This window comes from Phocoena phocoena, chromosome 19 (assembly GCF_963924675.1).
Source record: "Phocoena phocoena chromosome 19, mPhoPho1.1, whole genome shotgun sequence".
In the NCBI taxonomy this organism is placed as follows: Eukaryota; Metazoa; Chordata; class Mammalia; order Artiodactyla; family Phocoenidae; genus Phocoena; species Phocoena phocoena.
Window position 1 is genome coordinate 5,596,530 of NC_089237.1, and position 13,186 is coordinate 5,609,715.

At 59.4% G+C, this 13,186-nt stretch overlaps 1 protein-coding gene across 1 annotated transcript in view; it reads right to left on the bottom strand.

The window, feature by feature from the left end:
* The window catches only part of SDK2 (sidekick cell adhesion molecule 2), a 258,634-nt gene that overhangs the window by 33,932 nt on the left and 211,516 nt on the right, over positions 1–13,186 (bottom strand). Inside the window, exons 25-33 of the mRNA XM_065896647.1 lie at positions 10,559–10,796; positions 9,666–9,781; positions 8,798–8,987; positions 7,485–7,583; positions 6,280–6,474; positions 5,008–5,209; positions 3,806–3,909; positions 3,232–3,302; positions 1,223–1,358 (exon numbers count right to left, since the gene is read on the bottom strand). Of these exons, the coding sequence (XP_065752719.1) occupies positions 1,223–1,358; positions 3,232–3,302; positions 3,806–3,909; positions 5,008–5,209; positions 6,280–6,474; positions 7,485–7,583; positions 8,798–8,987; positions 9,666–9,781; positions 10,559–10,796 (1,351 nt within the window). The remainder of the gene's footprint in view (positions 1–1,222; positions 1,359–3,231; positions 3,303–3,805; positions 3,910–5,007; positions 5,210–6,279; positions 6,475–7,484; positions 7,584–8,797; positions 8,988–9,665; positions 9,782–10,558; positions 10,797–13,186) is intronic.

The following is a 13,186-nucleotide window of genomic DNA, read 5'->3' on the forward strand; positions in this document are numbered from 1 at the left end:
CTCATATGAACCAGAAACCATTTTACTACCAGGAAATATGACTGTATTATACACAGGCCTATAAAATCACAACGACCAGCACATGCCTGCCAAAAAATAAAAAAAAAATAACGCAAGCTGTTGGATCAGCTATTTCTGAGGTTTTCTATTAATTTTCCTTGGCTACGTGTTAAATCATCTTGTTGTCTGTTAACACCTGCTAGAAGACAAGGTGCAGAGGGTTTACGAGAAGGATGGGAGGAAAAATCAAAACGCAGAGGATCTTAAACTGTTCCTGTTCTCCCAGTGTCTCTGGTTTGGTACCACCACCCATCTGGGGACCAAATCCTCCAGACCACTCCCTGTCCCACCGGCCTCCCTCTCCCCAATTTGAATCAGTGCGCGTGTGTGTGTCGGGGCTCAGAGCACAACATCTCCCCAACGGGCCCTCGACTGCATCTCAGGCCGGCTGCCCTGGCACCAGCCTCATACTCTTGCCTATGTCACTGTATTCGCCTCTAACTGGGGCAACTGCTTCTGGACCCCATCACCAGCCATGGCCCTCAAGACCCCAAAGTAACCATCCTAACCCAGAAGTACGACGTGTCATTCCTTTGCTTGTGTGTGACTCTCTGGGATTTTTACTTCTTGAATTTTTTCCTTCCTGCTGCAGAGGCAGGCTGGATTCCGGGGACCCCAGGGCAGAATGGTCATCTCCCTGAGGAACCAGAGGGGGCCAGACTGCTGCCCTTGGGACATGACCAGGCTTTGCTTTGGGTCCTTCCCACCTCAGGCCCTTTGCACATGCCAGGATCCACCCTCCCCCACCAACCTTCTCTGGACTGGTTGACCTGGAATCATCCATCAGTTGTCAGCACCACAGCCACCCCCAGGGAAGCCTTTTCTGACACCTGCTTTAGGATCTCCTGGAATATGTGCTTCACAGAGGCCATGCCAACGGTCTTAGATGACCTATATCAGGGTTTTCTTCTCCAGCGCCTGGCTCCTCCCCCAGCCTGCAAGCTCTGTCTGAGAGGGCAGGGACCTTGTCTGTCTTGTTCACTGGTGTCCCCCCAGTGTCTGGAGCATAGAAGGCGCTCAATAAACACACACTTGGGGATTGAACGGGACGGGATGAGAGGCACACACAGGGGAGGGCGCCAGCGTTTCGGGTTAGTGTGATTCCAGGATCCTGAGAGCTTCACGCCCCCGCCCACCCCCGACTCCCTCCACTGTCACTCACAGGTGAGCTCTGCCCACTTGGCCCCCGGGTTGTTGATGCCACGCAGCGTGAAGCCCCTCAGACCCTCGTAGAGCAGCTCCCGGTACCGGATCCGGAAGCCCAGCAGGATGCCGTTGATCTTGTCTTCTGATGGTGGCTGCAGGGAAGGGAGTGGGGGTGGGGCCGGCCGGGCTGGACCATGGCTGAGCATCCCCTTCCACTCCGCCCCTGCCTCCCTCCCCATCCTGTGTCCTGCAGCCACAGAGCAGGGACTGTGTCTTAACCGGGAAAAGGAATCAAAGTGGCATTGAGCATTCTTAATTTACGAAGCATTTCCAACGAGGTTACTCCAACCCCGTAGCACTCCCTGGGAGGCAGGGCAGGGTGGGAATCACCATGCCATCCCCACTGAACAGACAGGAACGTGAGGCTCAGAGATGGTGAGGAAATTGCCCAAGGTCACACAGCATCATGGGGGCCCTGAGCATGACTCTGGACGCAGAACCGTCTCAAAGAGTTGTTCCTTGTCTAGAAACTTCCTCACATGATCACGTGCCCTGGCCAGGATTTCCTGGAGTTTCGCGGGAATCAGGGAGAGTCCTCGCCCTGCTTTTCAGCAAGAACGAGGGCGGCGTGTCTTCGTGCGCTGCCCCTCTCTGCCTTGATCGTTTTCCTCTTTGCTTCCTGCTCCCGTCCTCAGATGAGTTGGAGAACAGCCTTCTGGAGAAGGTGGAAACTACTTTATTTATTTACTTTTGGCCGCGTTGGGTCTTCATTGCTGTGCACGGGCTTTCTCTAGCTGCGGCGAGCGGAGGCTACTCTTCGTTGTGGTGCGCGGGCTTCTCATTGCGGTGGCTTCTCTTTGTTGTGGAGCACAGGCTCTAGGCGCGCGGGCTCAGTAGTTGCGGCACATGGGCTTAGTTGCTCCGTGGCATGTGGGATCTTCCCAGACCAGGGCTCCAACCTGGTGTCCCCTGCATTGGCAGGCGGATTCTTAACCACTGTGCCACCAGGGAAGTCCCAGAAACTACTTAGTTATGTCTCTTCTAAAAAACCTGCTGAAATGGTTCAGCCTTTTATTAGCTCCTTAACTGTATTCCTGGCTGCAGCTGGCACCTCCCTGCCCCCTTCATCCGATGGCCCTGATCTGCTCCAGCCTTGGTCGGCTCCCCGCTGCACTAGGTCATTTTCACTTAAGGGACTGTCCTTCTCAGGTGGGGCCTTGAGCTGTGGGAGGGGTCGGGGGGGTCCCTCCTGTTTTCTCTTCAAGGGCTTTCCCTTCAGGGGGGCTGCAGGTGGGCAAAGGTTGGCACCTGCCCCTCTAATCCTGAGAAACGGAGACAGGAGAGTTCAGGGCTTTGGGACCTCCGTGGGTGACCCGCTGAGCCCTGGAACTGGGCTTCAGGGGCTGGTGGGGGTCCTAAAGGCACCCATGGGCAGCTGGGTCTCTGAGATGCGTCCCGGGTCTTCCTCAGGCCGTGGAGGGATGGCAGTGCCCACCTGAGCAGGTGGCGGGGGGGAGGAGAGGTGGGAGGCTGGTTCTTTGTACCTGGATGATGGGTTCCTGCTCATGGTGACAGGACCGAAGCCCAGCCTGGGTGCGGATGAGGCAGGCACACCTGTGATTGGTCTCTGTCGGGAATCCCTTCACTCAGAGCGGGGCTGGGGTTCACAGAGACGCTGGAGGCCCTGACAGCCCCCAGCCTTTCTCTGTGCAAGGATTCTGCCGACGTAAGGGCACCGAACCTGGCCCTGCCACCTAGTAGCTGCGTGACCTGGGGCATTCTTGTCACCTCCTCGAGTCTGGGTCCTCATCCACAGAAGGGTATAGGGTAGGACCTTATTATCTGGAGGTGGAATAAAGGGTGTGTATGTGTACGTGTACACACGTGTGTGTGCGTTCGTGTGCGTGTCTACGCATGTGGGTGCCGTGTTCCAGCCCTGCGGGGGCTATTGTCTTTCTGGTCCCAGCACAGGGTGTGTCTGAGTCCTCGTGGGACACGGGCCCCTCCCCGCCCGCCCGGCCGTACCTGCCATCGGATCAGCACGGAGGTGGTGGTGTGCGGTGTCACCGAGACAACTGTGGGCGCTTCATCAGGGGCTGGGGGGGGAGGCGGACAGGTGAGCTCGGTGGGGGGGGGGGGACTTAGGTCCCCTGGGAGCCATGGGACCAGATTCCGCAGACGCTGGTCCCACTTAAGCCCCTCCTCATGCCCACCGCCCCAAGTTCGGTACAACAAAGAGCCGGTGTAAAGTGGGAGAGGGGCCGGAACCTTGACCCCAGCCCAAACCCAAGGGCCCAGATCCCTTCCTCTCTGCACCCAGTGCCACAGGCCTCCCCACTCCCACTGAGGTTTTCTGGGGTCGGCCATGAGCTTCGAGGACAGAGAAGAAAAACACGAGGATGCCAGGCTGGCTGTGGGTACTGAGCCCATGGCAAAGGCCCCTCTGGCCCAAACCTCCTTGGGACTCTGCCTGGGGAGCCAGACCAAGGGCCCAGCAGGCCCAGTGCCCCACCCATTTTTGGAGGCTTCTCCCCCAGAAGAGAATGCCCAGTGCCCAGCAAGTGCCCAAGAGAAAGAGACCCCAGTGGAGGGCACTGACCGGCCTGCAGGGTGGTCAGTGGTTCCGACTCCTTGCTGAACTCACTGTCCCCAATGTCATTGGTGGCCTTCACTCGAAACTTGTAGGACGTGAAGGGCTTGAGCCTGTGTAGGGGAATCGGGTTTGATGAACAGAGGTACCCCCTAACGGCCCTGCCCCGCCGTCCCTGCTTCCCATCTCCCCAGGGCAGCCCCAGCAGCTGTGGGTCCATCAAACAGACAGGAACGTGGAGGCTCAGAAGGACGGTCTGCTATGCAGGCAACGAGCTCGGGCCAGGCCCTGGGGTGCCCTAGACCAGGCCAGCTCAGGGCGTGGCCTCACCTTGGCCGCAGCTAGATGCCAAAGGTCCCCAAGTGGAAACGTCCACATATCCCCTATCTCGGAGGAGCCTGTAGGTAGGAAAGCTCCAGTGACTTCCCCTCAGAGCTGACACCTCCTGCAAAGACTGCCAGCCCTCTCTTGCATTTAGTGAATTCAGGAAGGGCTGAGGGTCTCAGGAGTTAACCAGCACTTCGTCTCTATAAGCCTCATTTCCTCTGCAGGCAAACAGTTTCCTTTCTGATTTTTTGAGGGTGGGAGGGGGAGTGAGGAGAAAAGTATTGCTCAAAACTCTCGGTCTCAACAACTGGAATGTTAAAAATACATCCCAGGCTTCCCTGGTGGCGCAGCGGTTGGGAGTCCGCCTGCCGATGCAGGGGACGCGGGTTCGCGCCCCGGTCCGGGAGGATCCCACGTGCCACGGAGCGGCTGCGCCCGTGAGCCATGGCCACTGAGCCTGCGCGTCCGGAGCCTGTGCTCCGCAACGAGAGAGGCCACGACAGTGAGAGGCCCGAGTACAGCAAAACAAACAAAAAAACACACATCCCACTAGGAATTAAATTGAAGGCAGAATTTTGGAGCGAAGCTTCACTCCCCTATTAAGGATGGAGAGGGAGACTCCGCCTGGCTGGAGGAATCCAGCTAATGAAGGATGGCGAGCCTTTCACGGAGGGGGCTTCTAGGCTCCAGAAAAAGATAATAAGAGGCAGCCCTAACAAGGCTCCAGAGAGGGTGGGGAGGGAGGTTAGGACAGAGCTGGAGGGGATGAGCGTGGATGCGGAGAGGTCCCGGGGGATGCGGGCTGTGGAAGCGATCTGGGGGTGGGCGGGGTCTGGGCCGGGAGGGGCGGAGCAGAGATGCTGGCGGACAGACGGGGGCCTCACCTGTCCACAACGAAGGCGGAGGCGTTGTGGCTCACAGAGGCCGAGTGCAGGGCCCACCTGCCGCTGGGCAGCTCGCGGGTCTGGATGGTGTAGTAGCGCACGGGGGACAGTCCGTCGCTCCCAGGCTCCCAGGACAGCAGCACGCTGCGTGCCTTCACGTTCTCCTGCTGCACCACGGGCTTGCTGGGGGGCTGCGGGCGGTCTGGAGGGGGTGGATTGGGGAGGAGCAGGTGAGGCCACGGCGGAGGTGGGGGTGCACTTTCTCGGCCCCCGGGAGCACTGATGTCCCCCAGCCCATCCCATTTCTGCACGCAGGTCCCAACAGTCAGCACCGTGGCTCCTGGCCAGCGACTGTCCCTGGGCTACTCAACGGCCAGGTGCCTGGGAATTTACACCCCCTGAGGGCAGCCCCAGCACAGGGCTGACAGTGAGGTGGTGTGAATGCCCCAGTTCCTTTGCCCCCGTCTGCATGGTGCTGAGATGGGACCTCCGCTGTCCCCAGTGGCGTGGGGCTGAGCCCACATTTCCCTCGGTGGGACTCGGCTTTGTCCCCTGCGAGGGCTTGGCCTCTGCTCACTTCCCCACGCCCCATGGCGGGGATTCTTGGTCTCAGCGCTCTGGCTCTTGGGTGGATGAGTCTTTATTGCGGGACCTATCCTGTGCGTTGCAGGATGTGTAGCGGCACACCGGCCTCTACCCTCTAGATGCCAGGGGCACTTCCTTTCCACCTGTGACACCCAGACTCTGCCCAGTATCCCGGGGTGGAGGCAAGGGCACCCTGGCTGAGAACCACTGTCCTCCTGGTTTTTCCTGGGAACACTGTCTAATAAATCACGCTCACAGGGATCTGGGGCTCAGGCCTGCTTCTGGGGAACCCAACTTTGGGCGAGAAGCCAGCTCAGGGAGGCAGGGCGACGGCAGCCAGGGCTCCAGGCTGCAGTCCCATCCTCCACCCAACTGGACACGGTCTCCTCTTGAGAAGGAGGGGAGAGAGGAAGGAAGCTGGTCTCACCGGCTCGCCCTTTAGAAAATCTGGGCAGGGCAGGACCCTGGAGAGGGGAACTCCCAGATCAGCTCTGGAAGTCTGCTGGAGCCCTTGCTGACCTTGGCCTCAGAGATTTGAGCCCACTTTCCATTCTGGACCAGGGCAAGAGACTCACAACTAGCCCACCCCGAGCCGTGCACGAGGAGATGGTGTGAGCTCCCGGGCCAGCTGCGGGTCCCCCCCCCGCCGAGGCCCCCCAGGCCTCCCCAGTCCCGGTGGGCAGTCACCTCTCTTCTCTGTGGTCACCACCAAGGCCTCGGCGGCCTCTCCCCAGCCCTTGCGGGTCTGGGCCGTGATGCGGAACAGGTAGACGGACTCTGGCTTGAGGCCGGTGGCCGTAAACTGGCGGGCGCTGGGCGCGAGCACCTCCACCGTGGCAGCGTTGGCTGTGGTGGCGTTGAGCCTGTATGTGATCTGGTAGGCTGCGGGGAAGGAAGGAGACAGGCCGTGCTGGGAGGTGGGGCAAGCTGCTGCGGAGCCCCGAGCAGGGGTCAGTCCTTTCTCGGCCACTGCTGTGTCTGCCCACCTTGGCTGTGGCTGGTCTGCTTGAAGCCCTGTGGGCGGCTCCCGCGTCCTCAGCTGTCACCTGGGGGGTGGGGCTGCGGGGGACACGAGCAGGTGCTCTATGCAGCGTCTGCAACCCCCAGCCCAGCCCCCGACGAGGCAACTGAGGCTCAGGGAGGCCAGGCCACCTGCCAGGAACTGACCAAGCTGGAGTTCCAGCCCAGGTCTTTCTAAGCCCAAACGCCTTTCCCCCAGCCCCCAACCCCCCAGCCCCATCGACTCTGTCTCCAGAGGCGCAGCTTTCACAGGGGGGCGGACGCTGCACGATGCCAGGACTGAGAGCCCTGGACCGGGCACAGGTGGTCCGAGCCTCCGTTCTACAGGTGAGGGGCTGAGGCCACGGAGGGAAGCCGACTTGCTCAAGTTCACACAGCTGTTCATTTCAAGCCTGTGAGTCTTCTCCTGTGTGTGTGTGTGTGTGTGTGTGTGTGTGTGTGTGTCTGCGTGTGTGTGTGTTAGTAGGAACCGTGACTACGAAATGATGCTTCCGACCTGTAGCATCCCTCCTGGGTGCCTTAGGCCTCGTTTCCTGCGGCTGGGCTGAGCCAGCCAGTGCGCCCTCACCTGGCTACATTTAGGAACAGCGGCCGAGGTTCACCAGATGGCCAGTCCCCTGGGGACCTGGGTCACGTGGAGGCACAGAGCTGACCAATGGTCCCTAAGACACCTCAGTCCCAACCTTGCCCTCCAGCTGATAATCTTACAGGCTGAGATTTCCAGTAGGAGAAATTAGACTCACAACCATTCTTGAGGACAGGTGGACACTTGTTCTGGGCTTAGCCTCTCTCCTGCCAAGACTGAACTGCCTCCTTTAAACCTTATACCTCCTTCTTCCTGCAGCCAGGGCCCAGGAAGGGTACAGGCTTACCAAGGATGATGCCGTTGGGGGCAGCGGGGGGCTGCCAGATCAGCCGCACCGATGTGGTCCTCACCTCTGGGAACAGGATGCCCATGGGTGGTCCCGGAACTGGAGGGGACAGAGGAGAAGCAGGTGACACTGCAGCTGCTGCTCAGCCCCTAGACCAGCCCGGCTCTGGCAGAGCAGCACGGCGGGTGGCAGGGGAAGGGGTCACTCTGCTCGCTGGACTTTTGAGGAGTGTGGGTCTGTGCTAGGCACCGTGTCCTCACACAGGACGTGAAGATGCTATCAGTGAGGTTTATGCATTACTTGGCAGGAACTAGAAGGGACCAAGGCTCCAGCTTCGGGGCAAATGAAAGTGCCAACCCCAAGCACACACCACTCCTCTTTCTAGACCTCACTCTGGAATCCGTGGATCTGGAGCTCCCTGCCCAAACAGCCCCAGACATGCTTCCCTTCTACAGGGGCCCGGAACCACCCTCCTGAGGGTGTTAGACTTGTCCCTCTGGACGGAGGGATGGCCAAGGGGCAGGTGTTTTGGGCAAATGGATGGAAACTGAATGGTATGGGCCAGAGGAGATGGGGGCGGGGGGGAGACAACAGGGTGGCAGAGTCGGGGGATGGCTGGGGGGGCAGCTCTTCCCAGGCTGCCTCGATCTAATTGGGAATGCCAAGAAACCTGAGATTTCTAAACTTGAACTTGGCCTTCCAGGTCATTAGGAGGGTATATGTGTCAAGGCAGGAGGGTAGAACATATTTAATTTAACAGATCACTAGCGTGATTTATCACTTTAGAACACAGAGACATCTGGTGTTTGGGCTTCGTTTTGCACTCTCGTCCCGACCCCACAAGTGTTTTTGGTGAGCAGTATGTGAGGATGTGTGTGGGGAGGAGAAAGGGGGGCAAAGGACCTGTCAGCTCAGCCTCCGATGGGGAGTTCTGCTGCAGAGATGAATGCCTGGAGCCCGGCAGGCGTCACTCGTTTGCTAACAGGACCCGTAGGCTCGTGTAAAGGAAAAAATCAAGCCTTTTGCTTGCACAGACCTGCACTCGGAGAGAGCCTGTCCCAGAGAGACTGGATCAGATGCCAGTCTGCCCTTGCATTGTCATCTCTTCCTTAGGGATGCACAGTTTGTAATTAGCATCCCTTGCAGTGGGGTTGGTGGCCCTCAGTGACCTGCTTCCCCCAGCAGAAGCCTGAGGCCATGGTTCCCTTTGGGGCAGAGAGAGACCTCAGAGGGGCAGGGCAGGGCTGGGCAGGGTAGGGGTGGACAAAGCGCAGCTCTCAGCCTTCCCCAGGCTCCCAGGGACGGAAACGTACCGTCATCCAGCGTCCGCTCCAGGATGGCAGGATGGCTGGGGCTGCCGTCCCCGATGCGCGTGAAGGCTAGCACCTGCACCTCGTACAGCACATATTTGCCCAGACCTGTGAGCTGGGCGCTGCGTGACGAGTTCCCTTCCACCAGCCAGAACCGGGGCTGGGAGTCTGAGTCCTTCTCCTTATACAGCACCTGTTGGAGCCCAGCGCAGGGGTGAGGGCCTCCAGCCTGGGTCTGGTCCCGCCAGAACCTCTCCTATCTCCTCCCCAGGAGCCAGGTGGGTGAGGATGAGTGGGTGGACCTGGGGCTCCCTGGGGGGGCTCCCTGGAGGGGCTTGGTTCCCAGGTTACACAAGCCTAGTGCTCGGGGAGGGAGGGGAACACAAAGATGCAGTCAGCCATGGAGCTGGAAGGTTCCTTAGAGAGCATCCAGCTGAGAAAACAGGCCCAGAGAGGGGGCGTGACTTGCCCAAGGTCACACAGCCAGTAGTGGCAGAGCTGGGATGTTAAGCTACGTCTCCTGACTTCCAGGCTGGGGCGGTAGGTGCAGCTTTGGGACGAATTCTAGAAGATAATGGAAATTGAAGCTGGGCCCATCGGGGCTGAGAGTGAGGCTTGGGGCACCCAGTGTGGCCTCCTGGGGGAGGCAGAGCTGCCCCAAGGACCTCAGGCCTTCATGGGAAGCTTCCTCACCCCCAAGGGAGGACTCCTTGGTCGTCATGGTGACCAACGGATGCCTCCGGCAGATCCCCCTGTGTCCACTGTAGAAGGCAGAGTCCTGGGCCCCAGGGGGTCTCGAGGACAGGGCACCGGGACAGGGAAGTGGGTGCAGGGGCTCCAGCCCCCTCCCGTGCTCGGATCTGGGACTCACCTTGTAGCCCAGCACCAGCCCGTTGCGGTCGGCCTCTGGGACTTCGCCCCAGCGAACCAGCATGCTGCTGGAGGTGGTGGCCAGCACAGACACGTTGGTGGGGCCCGAGGACGGCACTGGGGGAGAAAGGAGCGGAGAGAAGCAGCTCAGGACCCAGAACGGACCCGACAGTGGAGGGGGTGGAGTGGGGTCTGAGGGAGGAAACGGGGCACGGTCCCCAAATAGCAAATTATTCTGCGACGATGATGCCTTTGGCTCCGGAGTGTCGCAGACGCTGCTTCTGGCTTCAGATCAGCTTCCCCGTTATCCCCCCTCAGACTAACGTTAGGGTGAGGCTGCATTTCCTGCCGGCGTGGCAGCGAGGGGTGGGGGAGGGGCTAGGGTGGGAAAGCAGCCATCACTTAAAGGGCGTTAGGAAAAAGCCACAGAGCTACACGCCACATGTGGCTGGATGAGGGCTGCCTGTAAGCCGGGAGCACATATTCTGTGGGTGTCCCCTTGCCAGGCCCCTATGAGCCGCTGCTGCTTCTGGAATGTTCTGAGAGCTCACCCAACCCGTACCCTCTCCCCACCCCCCCCTCCATCTTGGGGTCTCAGGCACTGCTGGGTGTCAGGGTTAAAAGTGGGGACACAGAGGCGGGAAGCCCCTCCTGGGAACCTCTGGAAGCAGTGCTGGGTAAATCAGGTTCTGGAAGGCGCGGCCACGCACACACAGAGGATACTCTGCGGGACGCTGAGCACAAATAGGAAAAGGAGCCCAGGACATTTTCGCACAACAGCTCCAGCCTTTGAGCCCTTAGAAGGCCCTGAGAGCAGAGAGACAAAGGTGGGGGGGTATCCCCAGGCTCCAGGGAGGTGAAGCGGGTGGGGTAGCTGGCATGAGGGGGCAGTACCTGACTCCCGGGTCCTGCCCATCACCGTCTGGCTCCAGGGCCCGCTCCCGATGGCGTTGAAGGCCTGCACCTGGACGCGGTACTCCGTCCACTCCTCCAGGTCTTCGATGGTGTACTCCCGTTCCACGCGGTCTTGGACCACGTGGCTCAGCGTCTTGCCGTGGCCGTCCGCCCGGCTGTACTTGATCTTGTAGCCCACCGACTCGGGGTTCCCGTTGTATTCCATCTCTGGGAGAGGCTGCAGGAGGGCAGGGGTGGGAAAAGCAGCTGTGAGGCCAGGTCCACCTAGCGTACGGAAGAACTGCCTGGCTCGAGCTGCCTCTTCCAGGCAGCCTTCGGGATTACCCAGCGCACTGTCCAGCCCGTCAGCACCCATGTGAGGCGCTCTCACCCCTGGGTGTGGCTTAGTTGTGTAACTGTGCTGCTGACAGTCCCATCATCTCCCTGTCTCTCTACCCTGGGCTCAGAGGAGAGGCGGCATCCCCTCTTCATTGTGCAGGTGACAAATTTATGACCCTGCCAGGGTTTGATTGCTGTCTTAGCAATGCTGTGGCCCTGGTGAAGAGAGGCATAAAGGCTGTCTGTCCCACACTCAGCACCTTTGGCAGTGGCTGTCTCTGCCACTTAACTCCCTCACTCAGCCTGCCAACATATACGTATTTAACTGCCTACGGCACGCCTGGTCTCAGGTTGTGTCTGCCCTTGGAGAAGCAAGCATGTGAAGGCAGCATCTCAGGCATGGGTGGAGCTGCAGTCACCGTCAGGAGGTCCTTCCATCCGGCACACCTCCGTCTCTCCCGCTGCAGTTTCAGCCTCCTTCTTTTTGTTTGAGTCTCAGTGAAGAGCAAAAAGACAGCTTCATCTCCTGAGCCTATGATTAGGCTGGCGGGGCTGTGGTCACCGGCTCAAGGTCATGTGGATGAACTTGGGCAGTGCTGACAAGCAGTGGAGGTCTTTGTACACTGGGGGCAGCCTGGGATCTGAAGCAGGGGCGAGCTGAGGGCCCAGCCTTCAGATTCTCCTCTGAAGGTGACAGGGCTGGAGCTGGGGCAGCCTCAGCCCTCACCTGCCCGCATTCTGCTTCCCCAGAGGCTCCAACGAGCCCATGATCCACAGGCCCTGCACATCCTGACCTACTTTCTCTGGTTGCTCGGCCTCTGCCTCACCGCCTACATCCCCCGTCCCTCCTGCCAGCCCCCGCTCCTACAGACACTTAGTGAAGCAGACCAGAGACCATTAAGACAGCAATCAATGGGCCTGAGAGCTTGAGATGGGCCTCGATCACATGCTCTCCTACCTGCTAAGGAAAGGCAACGGGCCATGCGCCATTAGGTGAGACCGGAGGGGCCCAGGGCCCTGCACAGTGCAACCACTGCCTTTTATTCCCCCTCCAGCTCCCACCCTACGTACCAGACTTTTTAGCCTTTTAGTATTTGGAAACCTTAAAGTGAGATGCAGAAGGGATGCGGGGAGCAGCCTGGAGGGGAGCAGAGCTGAGGTGAGAAGCGGGGGGTCGGGGAGGGGCGAACTGGGCCTGACAGCTCTGCGTGGTGCTGGTCCCAGCCGCCTGGGAGGGGCGTCGTCATTCATAACTAGCGCTCGTCTGGGCTGATATGGCCATTAGCGCCTCCATCAGGCTTGTCCAGGCAAGCGAAAGGCAGCAATGACTTTCTGGTAAATCCCAGCCCACAGCTCGGGGTTTTGCAAGTTGAGTTTGGGGCAACTAGTAAGACATCTTTAGTGGAAGCAAAAAAGAGTTGCGTGGCCGGAGGGGCCTGGTGAAGTGGAGGCAGGCAGCTCCCCCTGAAGCTATCATTCCTGGATTCTCTAAGGAGCCGGGCCGTTCGGTGCTGGCCCCATGTCTGCTTGTCTAGGAATTCCTCTTGGGTTGCTGCTTTGTGGCGTCCGCGCCGGGAAACGCGGTTCCAGGCGATGTCCTGGGGGAGAAATGCTCTCTCCTGTTCCCCAGAAGATGGGCTGGCTCAGGGGTTAGGGTGGCGGATTTTGGGGGCCAGACTCCCCGGGTTGGGATCCCGAGCCCTGCTGTTAACTAGGGGGTGTGGGGGGTCTTGGGCCAGTTATTCCACCTCTCTCTGCCTCAGTTTCCTCATCTGTAAAGTGGGGGCCAGGATCACTGTCACAGGCTCGTGGAGAGGGTTCAAGGTCCAACTCTGACAGCACTCAGAACCCAGCTTGGCAGGAGGAGAAGCCCTCTGCACGTATTACTAACTCGTGCAGGGTCACCGGGGTAATGACCCTCGATGTGGAGCCCTGATCTGCGGGGACAGAGACTAATGCCTCCCCGACCTCCCCCCTCAACCTGAGAAGCAACCCCTCACTCTCTGACTTGGTGGGTGAGACAACTTACATCCGAATCCCAGAACCACCCCTGGGAGCTGTGTGACTGTGGGTGAATTCCTAACCTCTCGGAGCCTCAGTTTTCGTAGCTGTAAATTGGGACAGTACCACGTCCTTTGCAGGATTACTGGGAGGATTAAATGGAAGAAAAATAATGTAAAATGCTTGGCATGTGGCAATGCTCAATAAGCAGTGTTTTCGAGCTTCTTTTCACGTGGGGCGTTTGTTCATTTGACTAAGACTGATGCTCAGGACAGAGAAGGGGCCTGG